Source organism: Rattus norvegicus, chromosome 6 (assembly GCF_036323735.1).
Source record: "Rattus norvegicus strain BN/NHsdMcwi chromosome 6, GRCr8, whole genome shotgun sequence".
NCBI classification, from domain to species: domain Eukaryota; kingdom Metazoa; phylum Chordata; class Mammalia; order Rodentia; family Muridae; genus Rattus; species Rattus norvegicus.
Genome location: NC_086024.1, coordinates 143,183,833 through 143,196,615, shown reverse-complemented (window position 1 = coordinate 143,196,615; position 12,783 = coordinate 143,183,833). Strand labels below are relative to the sequence as shown.

At 42.7% G+C, this 12,783-nt stretch overlaps 1 protein-coding gene across 7 annotated transcripts in view; it reads right to left on the bottom strand.

Annotated features, from left to right (window-relative positions):
• Vipr2 (vasoactive intestinal peptide receptor 2) overlaps positions 1-12,783 on the bottom strand; it is a 73,938-nt gene that overhangs the window by 16,994 nt on the left and 44,161 nt on the right. For 4 of the 7 annotated variants that reach the window (XR_005505447.2, XM_017594055.3, XM_063261586.1 and 1 more), the window contains one exon: positions 5,171-5,268. The exons of the other annotated variants lie outside the window; for them this stretch is intronic. Coding sequence is in view for 3 of the 4 variants with exons in the window: in XM_017594055.3 (XP_017449544.1) it covers positions 5,171-5,268 (98 nt within the window). In the remaining variant the exon portion in view is untranslated. The remainder of the gene's footprint in view (positions 1-5,170; positions 5,269-12,783) is intronic. 7 annotated transcript variants of the gene reach the window in all.

Below are 12,783 nucleotides of genomic sequence, written 5' to 3'. Positions count from 1 at the left end.
CTCCTCTGACTGCAGATGTCTAAGGAAATCTCTATCAGTAAGAAATTTACTGCTAGCTAACAGTGTATAGGCTTTGGAGACCAACAGGGGCAATACAATTTCTACAAAATAGAAAGTTTAGAAAAGTTACTAAATAAGTGATTACAAGCTAGGCCTAGTAGCACAGAGCTGTCATACCAGATACTCAGAGGTATGAAACATGAAGGTTGTAAATTCAGGATTTGCCTGGGACCAAGAGGGATTTCAGGGCTAACCTGGGTATTTCAGAGAGACCCTGCCTCACAATAAAAGTAAAGTAAAGGGTTGGGTTGTACCTCAGTGGTAGACTGCTTGTCTAGCATTTGTAAGGTCCTGAGTTCACTCAAGTACCACAAAAATAACAAAATAGAATAAATAATATAGAAACAGCTACAATTCATAACAAAAGACAACAAAACTGAGAGACAAAATTTGACTTCCAGAGTTATCACCTCATATTATAAAAAAAACCGTCCAATTTCAACAAAAAGATAATGATGCATTAAAAGAAGCAAGAGAGCTGGATCTCTAATAGGAAAAAGAAAGAAATAAAGCATTCTCTTTAAAAATCATACAAAGCTAAAAAAAAAAACCCACTTGAAGTAGCCTTATTAGAGGCCTGAGGCCAAATGCTTTGAACATGTTCAAAGAACAGAATGAAATAGAGCAATCCTTCGACAAACATAGAATTTCAATGAATAAATGAAATTTGAAGAAGTAACTAAATAAAAATGCTGGATTTAAAATGTGCAACTGGCTTTAGAAATTCCCTAGAGATGTCCAAGGAAAATCTAGGCAGGCAAAAGAGAGATTCAGTAGATTTAAAGATCAAAGAAAATTACCCAGCCTCAGAAGCTGTTATGTAGTAATTTAGAAATGGAAACATTTCCTCTTGCAGTGAAGTCATTAAGACCATGCAAGTAAACAAAAAACAAAACTTACCAGACCTAGAAAATAAGCATCTCACAAGTCTTAGGAAGTTCCTGAAACTTAGGATATTGATTGACAAGGAACCTTCTCAAATAATAACAGCTTCTATGTAGAGGAGAATCACCAACCTGTTTAGCTGCATGCAGGTTGAAAAAGGGAACTAGGAGATTCAGCTTTTGTGAATTATCATTTGTGCTTGAGTGGGCTTTCCAGTGATGCAATTGCTTTTGAGTCATCCATGTCTCCATAAGTAACCTGTAGTAATTAGCCCCAGTAAACTCACTGGTTCAGTAATTTAGACTTAAGTGGATTTTGGTCAGATGTAGGTTCCTACTTATTTATTTCCATCTATTTATGTGCTAAATGCATGTTTCTTCATGTCTCTACAGAAAAATTCAGATGTCAGAGCAGAAAATAAATAGATGAAGAAAAACAAAGAAAACCCAGAAGACATGGAATGTTACCCATCACTTGCATAATGGAGGCCCTAGATTTGCATCTAAAAGTAACATGGGATTGCAAAGGATCTTGAAAGACAGAACAATTTTTAAAAGAACAAAGTAGAACGTCTCTCTCTGGATTCCAAATTTTCCAGAGACTATGGTGATCCAGCTGTATGGTTCTGCAAATGGCCTAGTGCATCAGACTGAGGATCTTAAAACATTCACATTTATGGCCAGTTGCCTTCTGATGAAGCCAAGAACATTTAGTAGTCTTTTAAACTGTTGGTGTTGAACCACTGGGTAGGAATTGTGAGAGAATAAGGCTAGACTCTTCCGTTTTGTAGCATATGAAAAACTAACTGAAATGAATCAGTGACCAAAACACAAGAGCCAGAAGGATAAAACTATTTTGGGTTGAAAAAATGTGACCTTGGATATGATAAAAAGTCTTTTAAATGGTATACCAAAACCACAGGCAACATAATGAAAAAATAGGCAAAGTGGATTCCATCAAAATTTAAACTTCAACATATTAAGTACACATCACCAAGCTTAACAGAAACCTAGCCAATGGCAGAAAACATTTGTAACTGGACTTATGAGAAAAACTAGTGTCTGCAATATTTACAAAGAATTTAAAAAATGTCACAGGAAACCAAACAATTGAAACTGCGCAAACATGGGACTAGAGAAGATATAAAGATGTTCCAAAAGCATATGGGGAGGCAGGAATGATGGGTTAGTTGGTGAAGTGTTTGCTGCAGTCAGTGTTAGAACCTAAGTTAGATCCTCTGGACACACGTGAAAAAGTCGAGTGCAACCCCAGGGAGGACGAGACTAGAGGATCCTTGGGACTTGGGGCTTGCTGACTAGCCAGTGTAACCAGATCAGTAAGCTCAATGTTCTGTAAGAAACCATCTCAAAATACAGTGAAGAATGATTGAGAGAAACACCAGACATTGACCTCTGCCCTCCACATGCACGCACATGAATAAATACACATACATACACATACCATGCACACAAAGCACATGCGTCTACCAGATACCACTTCACTCTACAGTCACTTACTACCTGCACTTTGAATATTTGTGATTCTTTGTATTAACACAACATTTACTGCAGAAAGAAGCCTCTGTGGTAAGGGCTAACGACTCTGGTAATCTATGTGTATAAAGATAAGTATTTAGAACAAAATGTTCATTTTGCAAAATAATAGTTTACCCCTGTAAGCTCTGCAACCATAAGTTCTTGGCCAGGTTTAAAAATACCAGGCATGAGTTTCATCCTGTGCAATGGATCTTAAATCCAATCAGAAAGCAATTGGCTACCCCCTGCTCTAGTTTGAGTTAGATTACTGTGATAAAATATCATGACCAAAGGCAACGTGGGGCTTATTAAATCTTGTGCTTCCAGGTAATAATCTATCACTGAAGGAATTCAGGGAAGGAACCTGGAGTAGAAACCATAGAGGAGGGCTGGTTATAGACTCACTTTCTCTAGCTTTCTCACCTAGCTTTCTCATATAGCCCAGGCTCACCTACCAAGAGATGGGCTAGGACCTCCCGCAGCAAACAACAGTTAAGACAATTCCTCACAGATATGACCATTGACCAATTTGATCTGAACAATCTAATAGAGACTTTCTCTTCACAAATGACTCTTAATTGTGTCAAATTAACAATGAAACCTAGCTAACACACCCTCATTTAAGAAAAAAGGCAAAGGGCATGAATTTAAGAGGGTGTGTGGTAGAGAATCCAAGAGGAGTCAGAGGTGGGAAGGGTATTGGATATAATCAAAATGCACTTTATCTATACATGAAGTTTCAAAGAAAACATTAAAATCATCTTTAAAGGGAAAACAACCTGAAATCTCTGCTCCTACAACTCTCTCTGATCTCAAGAATGAAAGAGATGTCCAAGAGTTGATCAAATGCTGTAAATGACAGTGCCATGAACTGGGTTTGTAGAACATACTGGCTGGTTCTGTGTGTCAACTTGACACAATCTGGAGTTATCACAGAGAAAGGAGCCTCCCTTAAGGAAATGACTCCATGAGATCCAGCTGTAAGGCATTTTCTCAATTAGTGATCAAGGATGGGAGGGCCAATTTCGAGTGGTACCATCCCTGGGCTGGTGGTCCTGGGTTCTATAAGAAAGCAAGCTGAGCAAGCCAGGGGAGGCAAGCCAGTAAACAGCACCCTCCATGGCCTCTGCATCAGCTCCTGCTTCCTGACCTGCTTGAGTTTCAGGCTTGACTTCCTTTGGTGATAAACAGCAATGTGGAAGTGTAAGCTGAATAAATCCTCCCCCACCCCCTCAACTTGCTTCTTGGTTGTGATGTTTGTTCAGGAATAGAAACCCTGACTAAGACATAGAACATACCAAATTAAACTGGAGAGACATGGAGTAACGAGATGGAAGCATGGTAAGAAAATATATGAGAACAGGCCAGAACACGGGACACACTGAGGATGCTGATCCAGGAGAAGAGAATGATGGGAGGCAATATTTCAGGAGGCACTAGCCAAGGACTTCTGAAACTGATCAAAGGGAGTAACAGGTCGGACATTTCACAACCATAAGAAAGATACAAATGTAATGAAACCAAGCCCGTGAACTTCAGCTTCAGAAAGTTAATAAAAACTAGCTTATTTCAACAGAGGGACAGACATTTGAAAGTGGAAAAGACTTTAGGAACAAAGTTGAGCCACAGGCAACTAACTCTTCAGGAGCCACAATCTTATTATCCTCGGTACTCAGGAATATCCTTTTAAGAACCAAGGCAAAAGGATCTGTTTTAGGCAAGCTAAAAGGCTGAAAATTCACTGCCATTACAGTGTGATCAGAGGTGCTTAGGGAGGCTCATGAGAAGCAAAGCGATGACCCCAGCAGGGAGGAAAGTGTCAGAAAAATGAAAGGCAACATGTAGGCGTGCTAACTAAATACCAATGTCGGTGAGGTCTCAATATAGAATGAAAACATACAAAACAAACAAACAAACAAGCATCAACAGTACATGGAGTCAAGATGTGATGCTCTTGAATTGGCTGGTAAAGTCGTAAAGAGCACATTAGAGGTTATGTCTCTGGTGGTGGTTGCGCATGCCTTTGATTCCAGAACTTGGGAGGCAGAGGCAGGAGGATATCTAAATTTGAGGCCAACCTGATCTACAAGGTAAATTCCAGGACAGACAGACAGACAGACAGACAGACACACACACACACACCACACACGAGAGAGAGAGAGAGAGAGAGAGAGAGAGAGAGAGAGAGAGAGAGAGTGCAAGGAGAGAGAAGGAGATCAAGAGCATTGAACTGAAGGGCAGCATTACCTGTTTACATAAGAAATGTAAAATATTTAGTGTCAACATGCTACCTTTCTTCATGAGTGCTTTATTTTTATTTATTTACTCATCTGTGTGCCTCTCTAACTACCTATCTAGTGTGTGCACGGGTAACTGACTGAGTTTATGTGTACCATGTGTGTGGGAGCCCACAAAGGCCAGAAGAAAGTAAGGGATTTCCTGCGACTGGACTTATAGATGGCCATGTGACATAATATGGGTGCTGGAAATTGAATCCTAGCATTGCCCAACAGCAAGTGCTTTTAAATGCTGATCTATCTCTCTAGCCCCAAGGATTCTCTATAGCTTGGTACACAGAGGGATTCCAGGTCTAAACTCAGAGTCTAAACCTGTGAGTTACCAAACAACCTATAGGAAAGTCTGCTCTTCTCATAATCTTTGCAGAATTGCTCATTTTTTTTGTTCCTTACCTGAAGAGGCAGATAATTATGCTTCCTGTTGTAAGAGACATCAGAGAAACACTGTAGCCCAAGGTATAAATGGCCTTCACCAGAATATAAAACGTGATCTACAAAGAAATAAAAAAAAAAAAACACATACACATCTGTAAGTTGCTAGCCAAATGCATGGGGCACAGGAGATTTTGAGACCTAGGTCACAAAGAATTCCCTCTTTCTCTTGTATATAAAGTGCTGGAAGACAAGATACGGGGTCATTTTATAATTCTAGCCCAGAAGGACCTTCACTATTTAAACACCTATCTTCTCTTACAAGCCATTATAAGTGAGTAGACGACTTCTGTTAAAAAGTTTATCCAAAGGAACTATATTGGCTACCATTAGGGCCAAGACAAAGGAAGGCTGAGATGAATGGAACTGATGGGGTCCCTGATGGATTAGGAATGGGACCATCTTCTGGAAATGCATTTCCAGATAAGACCAGGTGATACACACATTTGAGCTCATGGAAAAGGACATAGCATCAAAGGTACAGGGCCAGTTACTCAGAGGTCTCTCCTCATAGAGGGACTATATCTTGGAATTTTTATTTCTCATACTTTTTTGGTTCTTCATCTTCATGGCTGGAATCTAACATCCATGCAATCATTGGGTATGGGATAGAAAGCCTGTAGTTACTTCTGTAGGGTACTACACAAACAAGAACACCCCCCCTCTCTCTCTCTCTCTGTGTGTGTGTGTGTGTGTGTGTGTGTGTGTGTGTGTGTGTGTGCATCAAACCAGGCAATCACAGGACACCTGAATGGGCTGCACCATCCTAGTTTCTCAGAGGCTATGCCTGATCTGCACTATCTAGTAAAACTAAGTGTGATGGTTTGCATATGCTTGACCCAGGCAGTGGCATTATTAGAAGGTGTGGCCTTGTAGGAGGAAGTGTGTCACTGTGGGGGTGGGTTTAGAGACCCTCCTCCTAGCTGCCTGGGGATGCTCAGTCTGTTCCTGGCTTCCTTCAGGTGAAAATGTAGAACTCAGCTCCTCCTGCACCATGCCTGCTGGAATGCTGCCATGCTCCTGCCTTGATGATAATGGACTGAACCTCTGAACCTGTAGACCAGCCCCAATTAAATGTTGTCCCTTATAAAACTTGCATTGATCATGGTGCCTGTTCACAGAAATAAGACACTAATTATTGTATGAAAATGAGGATATGCCTACTGATATAGGATGATTAGTTCTTTTTGTAAAAAAGTCCTAAAATAGACATACCTACTGCTACTAACTTTCATGGATGATGAAGAGCTCTGTCAGGTATGGTGGCACATGTCTGCAATCCCAGGAGCCTTCGATGCACAGAGATTCTGAAGAAGGCTTCATCTATGTGGGGCCCTGATTAAAGGTGTTTACAGTAAAACATAAAAAACTTGGCATCTTGCTACAATACCAATCTGCTAGGCAAGTTGTACCCAATAATGAAATAGCAGCATGATCATTATGGGCAAACCAACTATTTTCTGAGTGGATTTGAGGTGGTCTCCACAGGAAGAATTCCATTTCTATTATCATGAGTATGGTCTTCCTATGACTGGGAAGACCATAAGCCACAGTGAGGAACCCACTGGTGTTTCACTCAATGGTCCTGTTGTCAAACTGTCTTCTAAATATCTGTGCTTGTTGCCATAGATTCGTGATACTCTTATGCTTGGTCAAGAAGCGTCTTTTTCAACGGGTAGTGTGGTTAAAGTATGGAGAATAAGTACATGTGGGTGTTTAGCTGTAGACAGGTCATCTATACCTATTTCCATCCATGCAAGGCTCCAGGAACATGGGGAAGAGAGGAAGGAAAGAACATAATAGCCAGAGGATGAGCAGGAAAGTTGTGAAATACCGACTTCTGGATGTTATTATAGCTGCTGAACACATAAACTCGCAGCAGCTGTGGTTGCTTGCACATGACTTGCAAAAAATCAAGCTGGCCAAAATTTCAGCATGGACTGGAGCGTGTTCCCAAGGCCTCGCCCTAGCCTATTGGTAGCTTATGGCTGCTGACAGAGGAAGCAGAGGGAAAGTCATTTTTCTTTGGGCATGTAGCTGGATCCTGGTAAGCTGGTTGCTCATGCTCCAGTGCATGGCAACACACACATACACATGTGGCATGCATTAATTTGACTCAAGGGCTAATAATAATAATAACAAAAACAACAATAATAAATAATGAAAGCAAACATGAATTTGGAGGGAAGATTGGGCAGGGTGTCTTGAAGAGGTGAATAGGAATGGACATAATCAAATTAAATGTTCTAATGTATGAAGTTCTTAAATAAATAAAAAAAGCAGTATAAAAAGCTAGTCAGGGACCTATTAGGTTTGTTTATAATATGTCACATTCCAGTCATGTTTGGAAGTATCACCCTATTCCTTTTAAAACTCAGGAATCCTCCTCGTTGGTACTAGAGCAGTACCACAAAGGGCAGGTCACAGAAGAGAATACAGGGGTCCATCAAATCTTCCTCCATCTTGAGGCTGGTCATCCTTGCCTCATTTCTTCCTTCCTCCTACCCTGGTGCTTCATGTCCCCATTTCCACACCTTGTCCTTGCCCTTCCCTCCTCTTCCAAGTCATCCACAGAGGTCTTGTCACCTTATGCTCCTCTTCTCTCCCCCCATGCCCCATCTGATTCCCACCCTCATTCTCCATGATCTCCATCTCATCCCATTTTATTTACACCCGCATTACTGTCCTCATCTCCCCACACTGTCTCCTCACTCCCTGACCTCTCCTTCTCATCTCCCGTTGTCTTCTGTCTTAGTTCCTTTTCCACTGCTATGAAGAGACAGCATAACCAAAGCACTTTATAAAAGAAAACATTTCATCGAGGGCTTGCTTACAGTTTCAGGGGGTGACTCATGACTGCTGTGGTAGGGAACATGGTAGGCAAGCAGGCAGGCAGGCAAGCAAGTAGACAGACATAGTGTTGGAACAGTAGATGAGATTTTACATCTTTTCCATAAACAGTAGGCAGAGAGAGAGAGAGAGGATAAGACTGAGCCTGGTATGAGCTTTTGAAACCTCAGCACCCACCCCCAGTGACACATCTCCTACTCTTTCCTAAATATTTGATCAACCGAGAGACAAATGTTCAAATATATGAGCCTCTGGCAGCCATTCTCACTCAAACCACCACACCTTCCTTCATACTTCACCATCATTTCCCTGTGGCACCCTGTTTGGCCAGTGTCATAGCTACTTTTCTGTTGCTGTGACCAAGCATCATGACCAAGGTAACTTACAGGAGGAAGAATTTGTTTGGGTTTATGGTTTCAGAGGGATAAGAGTCCGTCCATGAAGGAGGACTTTGGAAACAAGCAGCAGGCATGAAGCTGGAGCAGAAGCTGAGGGCTTACGTCTTCAGTGGCAAGCATGAAGCAGAGAGAGTAAACTGGGAATGGCATGTGGCTTTTGAAATCTCAAAGCTTTCCCTCTTCTTCCAGTAAGTTCACACCTACTCAGCCTACCTGAATAGTGCCTCAAACTGGGGACAAATCACCACAGCCAGGCTTCCTTCCATGAATTCTTCTGGTGCTAACACACTTAATAAGTTTACCCAAGATTATATTTGGCCTCTTGTATTTTTCTAAGTGCACACGGCTCTTCTTGAGTTTTTAGTGTTTCTAGAAAAACCTTGTTATGACTAAGCCTCCCTTACCTCACCCTTACCTCCCTACCCTCACTTGGCCTGTGGGGTTGGCAAATCAGAACTCTGGAGTGCTGTTGTTATTGAGGCTTCTTGGCTCATCATGGTGTCCTGTCTGGGAGGTCTGGAGTGGCTGTCTGATTAGCTAAGTCTGGGCTTGAGAAAATTGAGCTTGGAGCCCTGTTAGCAAACACACTGACATTGGTGCTGGACAGCCTCACAAGCAGCTACCTGGGAACACATCAGTCTTCCCTATGGGGATGTGACAATGCACACATGACTTACTGACAGAAAGGACTCATGAAGTAGGAAAGACTCCAACTAGAGGAGGGAGTAATAACAAGGAAACCCAATGTGTAGCTGTCTTCTAATGAGCCAATAAAAATGTAACATATTTTGGTGAGGAGGGCATTTCAACATAGCTGCATGCAGTACAAATATCACAAACATAGTACGATTGCCAGAAATCCATGAATGTCATCACTTCTTTAGCTGAGCTTCCATGACTCCCATCCAAAGTAACAAATGAATGCTATCTGAACAGAGATGTACTAAAGTCATGCCATTCATTATGTGAAAGTGGAGTAACCCACACACTTGGCTAATCAACCATGGTTTTGAAGCAAAGGCATCCATTACTTTCATTCACCTAACACATATCATCAAGTGACCACTGGAGCCAGAGATGTCAGTGATGAAACGAGACAGGAATCTCAGAGACCCAGACCAACATCCAGGTTGGCTAGAAGAACCACATGGTATGTTATAGCTTATTACAGAAAGTAAGAATATAGAACAAGGTTCACACCAGCTGCACTAGCTGAGGTCAGTTGCAATCATGACATTGTGATTAGAGCCAGCCTTGGGAAAGAGGAGAGCAATCTGTTCAAAGGAATGGCCAGTGCAAAGACACTGTGGCTGAAAGAGGTGGCAGGGAGGTGCAGGAGCAGTGTGATCTCCTGGCACTTCAGTTGTTGGAGTGGGAGTAAGCCCTCTGTGTCCCATGCTCAGCAACACCAACATGATACACATGAGCATGGACTTACACATGCAATGCATGCACACATGCGTCAATGCCCTCACAGTATGGATGCATCAATGCATACACGCACACATGCACATAAGTATGCCCAAACAAAACAAAGCAAACAAGCAAAATAGCCCCACTTCAACACTATGAAAGAAATGGACAGCAGAGAAAGACTTCCTGATTATCTCAAGCCATCTTGCAGCTCCTGCATCTAGAAGCTATCTCTCTGCCAAGTCCCCAAGGCCCTCTGCGGGAGTCCCAGTTTCCCTGCTGGTCTACTTGGAACTCTTGGCTCTGGACACCCTAGTTTCTCTGGTGTCTCAGCCCACCTGTCATCCTCGTTGCAGCACACACTCCCTACAGAGTTCATAAGGCTCTAGGAGCCCAGTAGGCACCAGTTGATGGCGTTTAGCCAGTGAATGAAAGATGACCCACAGATCTGGGAGCTGTGAGGTTTGGACAATTAGTGCAGCAATCATTTGACCCAAGGAGCTGAGACGGAACAGCTTCAGGCTCTCTTTCAAAGCCTTGGCTTTTGCCTGGACTCAGGGCCTCCAGAAGCCATAGGAATGGTTAGCCTTGCCTGGTGGTGCCATAGACCCGGCTGACTTGCTTGTGTTTTGTTTACCTCACATCTTTCTCTAAGGCTCAACTGAGAACTTGCCTTCCAAAGGAAGCTCCTCATATCTTACACTTGGGATGGAGGTCAGTGCTGGGAAGATCACTGTGGTCACTGTTTTGTAAGAGAATCAAGTAGCTTGCATAACTCGGGTCAGGTGACCAAGGTGAACGTACACTTTGGTGTGTCAAATTAAGGAATTGGGTGAGGTGTTAGAAGAATCTTTATGTCTACCTTGTTATCTAATAGTAAACTGTGGTTCCTGTGGTAAGGAATATGCGGATGCTTTCTACCTACCTCTTGCTGGGTGAGCCTTTAAATTAAATTAATGAAGTTAATAAGGTTCAAATTGATTACTTGGTTACACTGGCTGCATTTCAGGGCTTCAAGCTCCAGTTGTCAGTGGCCTCAACTCCGGACCAACAGGGTTTTTCCCATTCTGGTAGGAAGGCCTGACACTGAGTGCTAGTTACCACCCTAAGTTGTTATCTGGTTCTCATGAACACCTCTACTGCACTTGCATCTGACCAGGCAGACATTTGCTCCCACCTGACCTTGCTGCCTTGTTTGTTTTCATGTTCCTTCCCAACCTGGAGGTTCTGGGAAGTTACACAAGTCGAAGAGCTCTCCCTGCTGAGGTACAGTCTCAAGGCCACAGGGTGCTGGTCTCATTACTTCAACCACAGCCTTTCAACCAGGCCGTTTGAGCCCAGTGTGAGTATCTACATCTGCAGAGAGGACAGGAACTTTGGAAAGGCTAGCTCTTTGTAGGAAGTATGGGAAGGGGCCACACAAGTCACTCACACGCATACAAGTGAGAGTAGTGGTGGGAACTAAAAAGGTTAATGGCTAACACATCAAGGCCTAGACACTGAGAAAAGCAAACAAGCGGACTTGTACTCAGCTGTAAGATAACCAAACTAGACAAGTATGAGAAGGGACAGGGTTCAGAAACAGTTCAGGCAGGCCCACTGCCCTCCTGCCCCAGCTCTTGAGGGACACATGAAAGTCATTATTGTTCCCTCTTACATCCTGGTTTCTGATGCAGCTAATTGTGACAGACTAAACTGTAAGCAAAGTTGGCGTCAAACAAGAAGCCTCTGTCTAGTTTAGGAAAGGTGACCCTGACCATCCGATAGACAAGGAGTTAGCTAAGGACAAAGGCAGCTACTTCTTGGTGTCTGTGAGAACACAGAGGGCCTGGTACAACTGAGGAGGTTTTAGACAGCTGCCAGGTTGGAAGTAGCAATACCAGCCAATGACTAACAGCTCGAAAGAGTTAAGGTCAACAGCTAATGAAGCACAATCAGACATGGACAAAGGAGTGTATACTACCCCTAACTGGGGTACATGAGTTGAGCATGATCATCTCCTGGTTGGGCCAAAGGGACCCAGTAGAGATTGCCTTAGTCTTTGTCCCATAAAACTCCATAAATTAAAAAAGATTGATGTCTTTCTTTTTCTTGGAACCCCCTCTCAGTCTTGGGAGTGTCTCTTAATTTTCCTTAATTTATCACTTTTCTTTCAGTTTTTATTGATAAAGTTTATAGCGGCCTCATACACTCCCAGCAGAGTCCACATTTTAAGTTTTCATTGGTGTGAGACCATAAACGCAGAGACACTGTATCTGGTTACCCTTTGGTAACTGTTGAGTGTCTGGTACCTGAGAGGCCTGGATCAGGCACAACTCACAGGGCTCGGAAAGGTTCCATTGTATTAAAAAAAAAAAAAAAACCCTTGCATCATGGCCAGTGCCCAGGGATCTGAAAATGTGTAATTTCCCACTAGAACCTCGGAGGAATGGTTCATAAGCAGCAGCTAAGTCTCTGCAGCAAATGCTGGCCTAGACTTTGCAAGGAAACATTTTCAAAGCTTTGAAGTTTGGTCTTTTTGTAGAGCTGGGGTCCTGCCACAGCAAACAGCAACAAAAGACAACCCCGAGAGTTTAATGTTATATTTGGCCTTTCTAAGAAAAGGCAAATTGTTCTGACAGTGTCACAAAGCAGCAGTTTTGGATAAGTACAGTGTTACCAAACACGGGGTAAGAAAGTGGCTTCCTCTTTCAGAGGTTGACCCAGAAGACCCAGGGTGAAGCTTTCCACAGAAGCGATCATCCCTGGGCTCTCAAGCAAGCATGTCTGTGATAGACCACACATCTAGAAAGTATTAAGTATGTTTGCATCAGACTCAAGGATGTATCATGATCCCATCCATAATTGCAGTCAGTGTTCAGTATGCCAGCTACAGTGGCTGAAGTGAAGGTTGAATCTTGGCTCTATAAAAGC